General features: G+C 39.9%; 1 protein-coding gene across 3 annotated transcripts in view; it reads right to left on the bottom strand.

Annotated features, from left to right (window-relative positions):
• Window positions 1-12,960, bottom strand: part of LOC134678729 (serine/threonine-protein kinase PRP4 homolog) — a 30,137-nt gene that overhangs the window by 13,246 nt on the left and 3,931 nt on the right. For all 3 annotated transcript variants that reach the window (XM_063537398.1, XM_063537400.1, XM_063537401.1), the window contains exons 2-6: window positions 10,877-10,941; window positions 7,929-8,916; window positions 5,647-5,784; window positions 3,878-4,120; window positions 1,018-1,106 (exon numbers count right to left, since the gene is read on the bottom strand). In XM_063537398.1, the coding sequence (XP_063393468.1) occupies window positions 1,018-1,106; window positions 3,878-4,120; window positions 5,647-5,784; window positions 7,929-8,916; window positions 10,877-10,887 (1,469 nt within the window). In that variant the 5' untranslated portion in view covers window positions 10,888-10,941. The remainder of the gene's footprint in view (window positions 1-1,017; window positions 1,107-3,877; window positions 4,121-5,646; window positions 5,785-7,928; window positions 8,917-10,876; window positions 10,942-12,960) is intronic.

The following is a 12,960-nucleotide window of genomic DNA, read 5'->3' as shown; positions in this document are numbered from 1 at the left end:
GGTCTCGGGGGGGCTGATGTGGCGACAGGTGTTTTAATTATTAGTATTTTTATAATTAATATTAACGTACCGTATTCAAATGCAATCGCCGCTCCGCGCGACGCGGGCGCAGCGTAAGAGTACTTGCCTTATCGCTCGGTTCGTTTCGCCGTAGATCGGCGGCCCGAGTGCGCATTCGTGCGCGCTCGGAAATCCCGGTTAGTCGGCATATTACCACTCTCGAGGCTGGACGCATGCGCTCGCGCCGCCTGAGCTAACGGTTAATGCTTACGCGCCGACTCGCTTGCTTTATATTCGGTTTGCGTGCGCGCCGAATACGCTTATAGCTTTTGCTTTTTATGTATACTTTCTTTATGTGCTTTTTCTATCTTCTGTGCTTACTCTGACTTTCTCTTCAACTATACTGTGCTGTGCTTTGTACTCTTACTTCTTTCCTTTGTGTTTGTGACTCTTGTGTGCCGTTATTTGACAATATATAATTAATGTGGAACTAGCTTGTTTCTCTTATCTCGCTAGGCTAGTTCACCACACAGCCTTTAATTTAATTTATTGCTCCTGTTACAGGAAGCACCCTGTATATACATATATGCAATTGTAATTTGTATCGTTCGGAATAAATGGCCTACAGTTTAATTTATTGCTCCTGTTACAGAAAACACACTGTATATATTTTTAATTTTAATATATTCCTCAGTTCGGTATGCCGTAAGGCATAGGCCACCTCCAACTGGCTCCGTCTGCAGCAACTCTCATCCAGTAATGTGCAGGTATGTAATAACTCATAAATATATTATTAAAGTCAATTTGAAAAGACCAAGTGGATGCCGCAAAAGAATCGCGGACGTGGCAGGCCCAGACGTAGATGGCGGGATGACTTGGACGCCTTCATCAGTGGCTGGCCGGAGAAGGCACTACAACGGGAGTCGTGGAAATCAGGGGGAGAGGCCTTTGCCCAGCAGTGGGACACCACAACAGGCTAACTAATAATAATAAATAATTTGAAAAGATGGACTATACCTGTAGTATCCTTCGGCATCATCCCAATTGTCTGTGAGGGACGGATTCTCTAGAGTATTCTTGCCTCGCGGTCTGCCAACTGTGGGGCTCTGTGGACAACACCAGAAACTATATCCATAATCCATACTTAATATTATAAAGGCGAAAGTGTGTCTGTCTGTCTGTTACCTCTTCACGCTTAAGCCGCTGAACTGATTTAGTTGAAATTTGGCATAGAGATAGTTTGAGTCCCGGGGAAGGACATAGGATAGTTTTTATGACGGAAATCATCCCTGAAGAGAGTGCAAAGGGGGGCGGAATAGAAAGAGTTAATGAATTGCCTAATAATTGAAGTAAGCAATACGCGAATTGAATGATTGCTATTAGCGTTATCCAGGCGCTATACCTACTTTAGCTGCTGTCATTATTTCCATGCATACGAAGTCGGGGGCAAAAGCTAGCATTATAAAGGCGAAAGTGTGTCTGTCTGTCTGTCTGTTACCTCTTCACGCTTAATCCGCTGAACCGATTTAGTTCAAATTTGATACTTAGTGACGCTCGCTTGGCCGCTGACATTAGTCCGAGCGAGATGTATCAGAAAGTAAATTAATACATATACTGGAGTCAGTTACGGATCGCTGCCATATATGACCCAAAAAATTTTTATTAAGCTATGAGCTTCATCACATATGATCTCTGAGTAATTCTAAGCATTTCTAGCCTCGGAGGCGATAAGAAGCGTGCGTCTAGTCGAGGAGGGCGGGGTACAAAGATGGCCGCCACCCGTCATCATTCAAAAAAATCTGTTCTGGTCTTGGTGGCTACTAGAGCAAGTTTGGTATCATTTTCGTATAAACCGAAGACGTAGAATTCATTGCTGATATTTGTTTTTTTCAGTTTCATAGTAATTTTGCAAGAAAAACGTAAAAAGATAAAAATTTGGGATGGAGGTTTTTGCTTTGAGAGCTAATAACTTTTGTATAGTGGCCAAAAGTGTCATACAAAAAATACTGTAATAAAGCGCAATTCATGCAGCTTCTAAACATATACATGTTTAGTAATATTCTACTACTAAAAGATGGTGAAAAAATTATTAAATGACCGCAGCGCGGGTAGTTGGACTCTCGCTAGGCGGCATTTACCTTACAAAATGGTCGAGTACGAGTATCTACGTAGGTAACTATGCTTACTTTGCTAGATTTTATGATGACGAATAAAATGCTTTCTGTATATTTAATGTCCGCAGTTTCCAGTACACAGACATAATTCTGGTATAGGTTAAAAAATAGACACAGGTATCCCCATGTCTAAAGAGGAGGACGGCTCGCTTAACAAATAAGATCATGTACAACCGCAATTTCAGGTTGGGTTAGGTTAGGTTCGTTAGTTACCTTTTATCCCTCAGAGCAGAAAATAGAAGCCCCGCGAGGCGGGGCTTCGTTGGTTTGTCACCAAGTCATACTTGCATAACCTATATTAGTATGACAAATATACATAGCTGTTATGATTTCTAAATGTAAGCTCTCCGCATAATAGTTATTTGTTTTACAAGGGTAGTGGTTCGAAAAATGGAATCTTGAGCGTTGTAAGGGTTTCAAAGAACGCGGGTTAAATAAAATTTGCCGCCTAGTGAAACACAGATTTTTTCACCACACCAACCTGAAGCAAATATTAAATGTAAAATATCAAACAAAATCAAACCAAATCAAATCCAAATGAATGTTATGTGCAGGTTGAAGTTATTTATTAAAAACAACAAGTAAGTACCTATAAAATTACTTAAAGTGAGTTATAGCATGAAAATTATCGTGAAAATAAATATTTTGCCTCTTCCTAAGTAGTACAATTTCTCTCATAAATAGTGTTTTAATATTATCAGCAAAAATAAGAGTGCTATTTTATTAGAATAATTTCATTTATAATAGTTATTTCTCGGACCCAATTTTGGACCCGGGTATATCCTTAAACTACGTTCAAAAGAGAGGTATGGGCACTGTAAATGTCATCTCGCTTTGTGTGGTAGGGCACAGCACAGCGGATGTCATTCCAGATCTATCCGAGCAGAGCCCAACTGGGGAAGTACGTACTTACCTCCACCTTACAGAAAACACCGGTCAAATAACACTAGGCCCCACTCAAATCGTTGCAAGTGCATTAAAATTAAAGTGCATAAAATTATGTCTGTATAATTAATTATGTCTGGATGAAAGTATTTTATTCGTCATCATAAAATCTAGCAAAGTAAGCATACCTACGTAGATACTCGTACTCGATCATTTTGTAAGATAAACGACGGTCCGCAAGATAAACGAAAGTCCAACTACCCGCGCTGCGGTCATTTAATAATTTTTTCACCATCTTTTTGCAGTAGGATATTACTCAACGTGTATATGTTTAGAATCTGCATGAATTACGCTTTATTATAGTATTTTTTATATGATATTTTTGGCTACTATACAAAAGTTATTAGCTCTCAAAGCAAATATCTCCATCCTAAATTTTCATCTTTTTACGTTTTTCTTGCAAAATTACTATGAAGCTGAAAAAAACAAATATCAGCAATGAATTCTACGTCTTCGGTTTATACGAAAATGATACCAAACTTGCCCTAGTAGCCACCAGGACCAGAACAGATTTTTTTGAATGATGACGGGTGGCGGCCATCTTTGTACCCCCCCACCCCTTATGGCCTCCCAGGCTTGAAATGCTTAGAATTACTCAAAGATCATATGTGATGAAGCTCATAGCTTAATAAAATTTTTTTGGGTCAATTTCATAACTGACTCCGCTAATAGACGTTACCGTATATGTCAGTTTTGTCAGTGTACGGGTATAGTAAACCGAACCCATCCCAGCGTACTACAAAAAGTACAATACTCACATCAACGTCGAAGTTATCCTGATCCGCGAACATGTCCCACTCCGAGCCCGTCCTCTTCTCCACCTTGTGACTTCTGTCTTCCTCCTTCTTATCTTCTTTAGGTATGTCTTCCTTCTCTTTCTGTTCGGGTTTCGGCTCCGGCGTGGCGGGTTTAGAGTCCGGTTTGGGGTCGGGTATTGCGGGTGGCGTCGTGTGGGGTTCGGGATCTTTCTCCTGTTTTTCGTCTTTGGCGCCGCCTAGCCTCTGTAATTAAAAGAACGTGTTAGCTAAATTTAAGGTTCCGTCACACAGGCGCGTTTTCCGGGCGGTGCGTGAGCGGGGCGCGCCGCTTTCACATATAAAACGCTCACGCCCCGCCCGGGAATCGCGCCTGTGTGACGAAGCCTTTAGATTTGTGTTTTAGAGTTACATTATTATATCGGGTGTGGTCTGTAATAGGAGTAATCAATTAAATTATAGTCTGTACTCACACAGACCAACAATAGGGAATATTCCACATTAGTACTTAAGATTTTTTTAGACAAGCCAAATTGAAGAAAAAAAGAAAAACACTTTGAATGCAGTTTTGTTTCTTTTTAAAAATAAAGGAATGTCTGCTTTAAGTAAAATTGAGCCAGCTTAAAAATTTAAGGTAGTTTTCCTCCAGGGCCCGACTTATCTTTCCACCCTGTATATGTATGTTTAGTTCCGCAGTGACTTGGTGTGTACTGTTATACTGTGTAACTTATTTGAATAATAAAATAAAAAATGTTGCGTAATTTCACTAGAACTATTTTTACCCAGTCACCCTATTAGGGAATGCAAATCGGTTATTTTCGGTTATTTTTTGTATGGAAATAATCGGTTATTGACCGAAACCGCGGTTATTTTCATACAAAAAATAACCGATTTGCATTCCCTACACCCTATACATGAGAATAACAGCGGCCTCTTGACAATGATCAATCTATTAGTGGTCATGGCACAGAATAACTAATAGTACTACCGTACAGAAAATTCACTCCTTCACAAAAGTCGGATTTAGGTATAAAATTATACCTATACTCGCCGCCTGCAGCAAAAATGAAACTTATAACCGCGCACGAACTGTGAATCTTCTTTGCGCGAGCGCCACGTGACACGACGATCGTGCGGTCGAGCGGCAGCCCACTGCCATACGCCTGCCCGGGAGGCCAGCCGGCCAAATGTACCTAAACTGCGTAGTGACTAGAGATGCAACGCATAGTTGTTTGGCCGGATACCGGATATTCGGCCTGTCCATTGGCCGAAATCCGGTATCCGGCCGCCGAATATCCGGCCAGCGGAACTATACCTACATTTCGGTTTTTCAGGTGCGCATTCTGCAGGTTTGACCTGTTTCCTAGTAAACGTTCGCGCGGACTCATTTCTAGGTTCGAAATGAGTGCGCGTGCAAGTCAGTGGAATGATTAAATTGTTTTTAAATAATAAACAAGTACGATTATGACCGTGTCTGTTTCTTTAATCCAATTTGTTTACTCCGAAATCAAGCAATGTTACTATCCGGTATCCGGCCGGATAGTAGGTCAATATCCGGTATCCGGCCGGAGAGTAGGTCAATATCCGGTATCCGGCCGGATAGAAGGTCACTATCCGGTATCCGGCCGGATAGTAGGTCAATATCCAGTATCCGGCCGGATAGTAAAATAATGGCCGGCTAGGCCGGATACCGGATAGTAACCGGATATCCAGTGCATCTCTCTAGTGACATCCCCCTGGTCATGGTTTACATAACAAGCTGGTACACCAACCTTGAGCAGCTGCTCTCTCTGCTTGCGGCGTCGCTCGATGATCTGCTCCTCGGTTTCCTCCTCATCATCAGTGTTGATGGAGATGTCCAGCTCGTCGGATGAACTGGCCACCAGGTGCGCCACTTCGCTGCCAGAGTTCTGAAATCATGTATTGTTAAGAAATCATTTATTGGAGCATTCCACGGGCTGTCCCGTACAAACGCATTTTATTTCCTATGTTGCGACTGTTTTTTCGGCATTTAAAGCAGGCGATTATTTTTCTGTGTATATTTTTGACCATATAAAAAAGGAAACTCTCAAATCAAAAATAAAATCTGCAAATCTTCAGAAAATCGCGTTTGTACGGGACAAACGGTAGACAATTTCATGGAATGCTCCTATTTACAAACAGGATATATACAGTGGTACATATTTAATTACACAAACGGGTCTACCGCGATATAATTTCATTGTTTTTACCTTTAATTCCGACGTTTCAGCTGAGTTGCACCACGTCGGAATTAAAGGTAAAAACAGTAAAATACTATCGCTGTAGACCCGTTTGTGTAATTAAATATGTGTACAAAACGCGAAAGTTTAAAGTGTTTTATATACAGTGGTATTACTAAAACAAATTAATAACTAGTTTAAATCTAAAATAGGCCCTTGAGGCATTGTACCAAGGACGCTGGCGGCATTTCCTCGCTGTATCGCAATGTTGATACCTTGTGCGAGGTAGCCGCCAGCTCTTCGGTCACCAGTTACGTCAACATGACGCTTCGCGATTTCTGCGAACAACTTATGCGCGCTGGGACCCCATGGACCTAGATTTTCAACTCCAATGGTACAAAACGGTAGAAAGTACTCTACCGAGGCTTTAGTCCGTTGGAGGTGGGACGTGGCCAGTGTGTCTACGCAGGTAGCATCCCACACTAACATTTAGGATAGGATATTTGATACTTTTGCTTAATAACTTTGAACAAAATAAACCGACTTACAAAAACAGTTCAACATCCCATCATTTGTGGCTTTCCACAGTGAAGGGTCGTTATGCACGTGGAGCATAGACATGACACTTTCCACAGTGAAGGGTCGTTATGCACATGGAGCATAAACATGACACTTTCCACAGTGAAGGGTCGTTATGCACATGGTGCATAGATATGACACTTTCCACAGTGAAGGGTCGTTATGCACATGGAGCATAGACATGACACTTTCCACAGTGAAGGGTCGTTATGCACATGGAGCATAGACATGACACTTTCCACAGTGAAGGGTCGTTATGCACATGGAGCATAGACATGACACTTTCCACAGTGAAGGGTCGTTATGCATATGGAGCATAGATATGACACTTTCCACAGTGAAGGGTCGTTATGCACATGGAGCATAGACATGACACTTTCCACAGTGAAGGGTCGTTATGCACATGGAGCATAGACATGACACTTTCCACAGTGAAGGGTCGTTATGCACATGGAGCATAGACATGACACTTTCCACAGTGAAGGGTCGTTATGCACATGGAGCATAGACATGACACTTTCCACAGTGAAGGGTCGTTATGCACATGGAGCGTAGACATGACATTTTCCACAGTGAAGGGTCGTTATGCACATGGAGCATAGACATGAGGACATGACACTTTCCACAGTGAAGGGTCGTTATGCACATGGAGCATAGACATGACACTTTCCACAGTGAAGGGTCGTTATGCACATGGGAGCATAGACATGACACTTTCCACAGTGAAGGGTCGTTATGCACATGGAGCATAGACATGACACTTTAAGCATGGAATACATCACACATCTTACTTCATGGTATTACTCATCAAATGTTCCTATTTAGAAAATTATGCTTTTCTTTAAGGAATAATTTTACAAATTGTCAATCTCATCCTTTTAAAAACGATTCAACGGTTTAAAAACGATTAAGGCATTAAAGCTAGGCTCTAAATGTTGCCTTTTCAGTTACACAAATCAAATGTCCTCTAAATAGCCCTTCTATGGACAAGCGAGTTGCGAATTACTTATTCGCACGTATTCGCAGTACATATGTGACGTCCCACGAGAAAAGGTACCTTATGGCGGTTGGCGCTTACGCTATTATTAACGCCGCTCCAATATCATTGTCTATGCGACGTAAGCGCCAGCCGCCATAAGGTACCTTTTGCCGTGGAACGTCACATATGGACCTTTAAATTTTCGACGTAGTTACGTAATGTGCTTATTATAGTACCTGGTATCGTAATGTAGCACCAGATGTACTTACTGTAAAAACTAGTACTTATTTCTTACCTTGCGTTTATCCCTGCTTCCTCCTCTCTTATCCCTCGACCGATCTCTATGTCTCTCTCTCGACCTTCTATCTCTGTCCGACGGCCGCCTCGACCGCCTCGGCGGCGTCCTCTCTCTGGACCTTCGACGCCTGACTTCACTCTCTCTATCCCGCTTTACCACTTTATCACGCCTGTCTCTTTCCCGCTCACGTTCGCGCTCTCTCTTCTTTTCCCTCTCGCGTTCCCGCTCCCGCTCGCGCTCGCGCACCCGCTCCCGCTCCCGCTCAGCTTCGTGAAGCTTCCGTCGTTCGCGCTCTTTCCTTTCCCTATATTCTAATCGTTTCTCCATCTCTTTCCTATTCTCTCTATTAATGATCTCTCGTAAATCTTCTTCGTGCCTTCTTGATCTATGTCGTTCCTTTTCCCTTTCCGCGGATCTGTCCTTGCTTGTTTTTTTTCTTTTTTCTTCCGTTTTTGACCTTTTGGCAACCGGTGATTTATCATCGTTAATACATATGATATCTTTATTTTTCTCACTATCACTTTCGTCACTTTTATCCGAGTAGTAAGCGACAAGGAACGCTTGTAGCAGTTCCTTTTGTTTCATTAGTTCTTCAAGATTTAGATCATCTTCGATCACATTTAGTTCAGGGCTGGCGCAGTCTTCTTGGTAATTTTCTGTTTCCGAATTTGACGATATGATTTCTAACGCTTCATCTTTTTCTCTAGTGTCACCGTTCTTCTCTTTAACTATTGAAGGTTCTTTTGGCGGAGGTTTTCGGTCTCTGCTCTTCTTTATAAGTTCTTCCACATCAGAGAGAGATGTCTCACTTTCCGGTTTGGGGCTTTTATGTTTTTCCTTTTTAGATTTTTTCTTTTTTTTGTAAGCTTTGTCTTCGTCCTCTTCGCTCCGCTTGTGCTTTTTGTGCTTTTTGTTTTTTTTCTTTTTTCGCGTTTCGTCGTCGACGTTGGAGCCGTTTGGAGCCTTCTCGGCATCGAGTTTGCTTCTGGAAAAAGGAGCATTTCATGTTATAACTTATTAAATCATGGCTTGGTTTCAAACATTGTTGTAATAATTGGCTTTGTAACCGAGTGTTAGCGAAGGTCTCTGTCAACATGGGCAAACATACTTTCGTATAACACTTTATCTACACACATATCATAAACTCACTATTACCTTCAAAATCCGTAAATAATGGCCAACATTAAGATAAAACTGTTTTGTTACAGCATATTTCTTATATATGAAAATATATGTCTTATATTATACAGGGTGATTCATGAGACGTGAGCAGGACTAATCCTGCACACTCAGTAACTGATAATTGACCGATCACCGTCGTATTTAGGTGAAACAACCACAATTTTTCCTATTTTTTAACTTTTTGGTGAGGGCAAATTTAATTATCTACAATCATGGTTACCCTACAAGACCCAATTAATAACCATAAAACCTCTTTAACCGTAATGACAGCATTTGATTACGAAGAAATAAACTGTCAAACTTGAGTGAGATACGAGTTTTCAAAAGTAACCAGACCGTGATGACAGTGATGACATTCAATTTGACACAGAATATCAGTAGTTTAGTATTCTAATTTTAGGGTGACCATGCATGTCGTAAATAAATTTATTAATTTTTTTTTCAACACGAGTAGAAAATTAACGTTAATCTTACTAATACTGATACGAAACAGTTGCTTATAACTTACAAAAGGCGCAGTCTTAGTCCTGCTCACGTCTCCTGAATCACCCTGTATATATGAGTCAGACCGAAAAAAGTTTGCTGCGATTATGATAGCCCACGCAGTGCAAGTGTCATTATAAACGTCAAACTTCTACGAAATTGTGACGTGTAAATCTTCACTTCTCTTTATCTGCCTCTCTATCCATCGAATAAACAAGAGTGATAGAGAGGCAGAAACCGAACTTACGATTGTCGTGTTTTACGGGAGGCCATGTGATTGACGTAGTGACGCATGATGTGTCATTGATGTTTGTTTACTGTATGTGCTAGTTGTGCCACCTACGCAGAGCTTTGCCTAATATTCCCTATTGCATACAATTTTGACAAATCTCGCATGTTAGCTGGTATCGAACGATGGCTATCGACCCCAACTCTAGTTTGGCTAAGAATTAAATAAAAAAAAACACGGATACGTGACGTGCGTGAAAAGTTTTCATTTGCCGCCATATATTTGACGTCATTTCTACGTACAGTTTATCTTTTAATTAGTCTGTAAGTAAAAAACTAATATGTTTTGTTTTTAAAGTAACTAAGGTGGACCGGGACTGGGGAGTGCTCCCGGTACTGGTTTACCACAGTACCGGAACCGGGAATTCCCGGTTCTCGCCATACTAACTCAGTACCGGGAGCATTCTTTAACCGGGACAATTTCGACATTTTCGACTGTGGGATAATTTCTCCTACTTAATCGAAATATCTTCCATGTTTTACATTATTAACTATAGTTCGTTTATTTTAGCATTAGAAAGAACTTGAAAGAAGGTAAGCGATCTTGAAAAGTCTTTTAATTGGAAAGCACTTTTTAAAATTCAGTAACTATTACCTATGAAAGCAGAAGAATATAAATGATCGTATTAGATTCGTAATCGTTATATATTTGCCGTAACATATTTTTACAATGTGTTTTTCTTTTAAAGGACACATCAAGATTGTTAACCTTATTTCTAATGCCAAAAAAACGAACTGTAGAGTCACTCACAACATATCTTTTTCGCTATCCGGACATAATTATATGGCACTCTATATGGCAGTCATTCGCGGAAGTGCCGGGCTCCTAATATAGACGCTGTTTAAACCATCATCTTATTGATGTGACAGGCCAATGATGATGATGATCGTTGCTAGAAAGGGATTTACGATCACTAGTAAGATATGAAAACTTGAAAAGATAGTCTAATGTGACAATGTAAGTTAAAATTTAGGTGATAGCTGGTACTTACTCTTTGCCCATGTTTGAATACTCAGTGGCCTGCTCTGTTGAACTAACTTCAGATCCGGACTATGTCTGTAAATCAGGGAAGAAATGTTGTTTACAACTAATTCAAAGTATAGGAGCTTATTTGCCTGGAGCTTATTTTGGACTTAGGGCCACTTGCACCCTTCACTAACCCGGGGTTAACCGGTTAAATCATGGAGTTACCATGGTTACCAGTACAATTTGACACTGGGTTAACGGTTTAACCGAATAACTCCAGGTTAGTGGAATGGTGCAAGTGGGCCTTATTTGCTAAGGACCACTTGCACCATTCCACTAACCCAGGGTTAACCGGTTAAACCTAGAGTTACCATGGTTACCTGTACAATTTGACACTGGGTTAACGGTTTAACCGGTTAACTCTGGGTTAGTGGGATGGTACTAGTGGCACTATGAAAGGTGGAAGACAATGGAAGACTTGAAACATTCATCATATTCATCATCTCCGCCTAAAGAAGTCCACTGCTGGACGAAGGTCTCCCCCAAGGATCTCTACAACTAGGGTTGCCAAATGTACTATATTATATAGTATTGTACTACATTTTGGGTCTCTGTACTATATACTTTTGGAAAAAAATATAGTACGCTAAAATACTATTTTTTGGTGGAATATAGTATTTTCCAGAATAAGGCATCAAAATATAGAATATTTCAAATAAATATAGTACTAATACTAAATATGAGTGTAATATGTTACGTTTAAACAGAATTAAACGGCAAAGTGGCAACCCTATCCACAACGCATAGTCATTTGCTGCCTTCAATGTTCAGGTAAAGACAAAATTTTTGGTGCTCAAATGCTTTTGGGCTTTGAGCTCTTAGCCACACCCCTATATCCACCCCTGTATAAATACACAGCTAACAATTACTCAAAAAGTGCGTGTGAAATCTTCAAGGCACATTGAGGGGGCTATAGATCAACACAGAACTAAAGGATGGTGGGGTCTCACAATCTCTACTAAAATTATAAATAATTAATAAATATTAGGGGACATCTTACACAGATCAACCTAGCCACAAACTAAGCAAAGCTTGTAGGGTACTAATGGGTGCTAGGCGACGATATACATACTTATAGAGAGATAAATACATATTTACATATTATATATACATAAGAAACAGCCAGCTAGGGAATGCAATAACCGGTCAAACTTCGTAACCGGTTTCGGTTACGGTTATGCGCGAAAAATAACCGAATATCGGTTATAATCGGTTATGGTTATTTTCGAAAAAAAATATAAATTTACAATGAAGTAATTAAAAAAATACTTATTTTAATACCTACAGTATTAGGGAATGTAAGTCTTCGTTTTTTAATAAAACACACCAAATACAGTAAACGTAAAATATGACCTTGGACGTGACACAATATTCAATAAAAATATTTCATAAATAAGAGAAGTAAATTTGGTATATTTTAGTTATTAAAGACAAAAATTATAGTCACAGGCGTCACAGCCAAAAAAGGCAGGATTTTGTAGTCATAAGATGATAAAAACATACAATTTAAGTCATAAATAAATAACCGGAAATAACCGTAACCGGTTATTCGAATTTCCAATATTCGGTTAATGAGATTTTGTCAAAATATTCGGTTATAACCGAATATTTCGGTTACGGTTATAACCAATTTGCATTCCCTACAGCCAGCACATTCCAGCCTTCGCGGACAGTGTCTTCTCTTCCGAATATCAAAAATAGTTTATGGTGGTTGTCAACCCACTAGGCCAGAACGATTATCTGTGATATTTGAAAGTTACTCTGTCTACCTTGGTACCTCTTCACAAAACCACTAAGTGAATTAGAAAAAAAATGGTATAGAAATAGGTTCACTTCCATGGAAGGACATATAATAATTTAAAGTTTTTTTGCAATAGTTATAATAGCATTTTAGTTGTAGTACCTATTAGTTTAGTATTAATAATTTTAAGTTGTAATTTTAGTTTATATTTGTTATTTTAAGTACATACTAACATTACTATGGACCTTGTTGTCTGAAGATAAATGCATTTTATTATTATTATTATAATAGTGTTCAGTGGCGGATTT

The sequence above is a fragment of the Cydia fagiglandana genome, chromosome Z, assembly GCF_963556715.1.
Source record: "Cydia fagiglandana chromosome Z, ilCydFagi1.1, whole genome shotgun sequence".
NCBI classification, from domain to species: Eukaryota; Metazoa; Arthropoda; class Insecta; order Lepidoptera; family Tortricidae; genus Cydia; species Cydia fagiglandana.
Note: the sequence above shows the minus strand (reverse complement) of the source record. Positions and strands in the feature narration are given on the sequence as shown.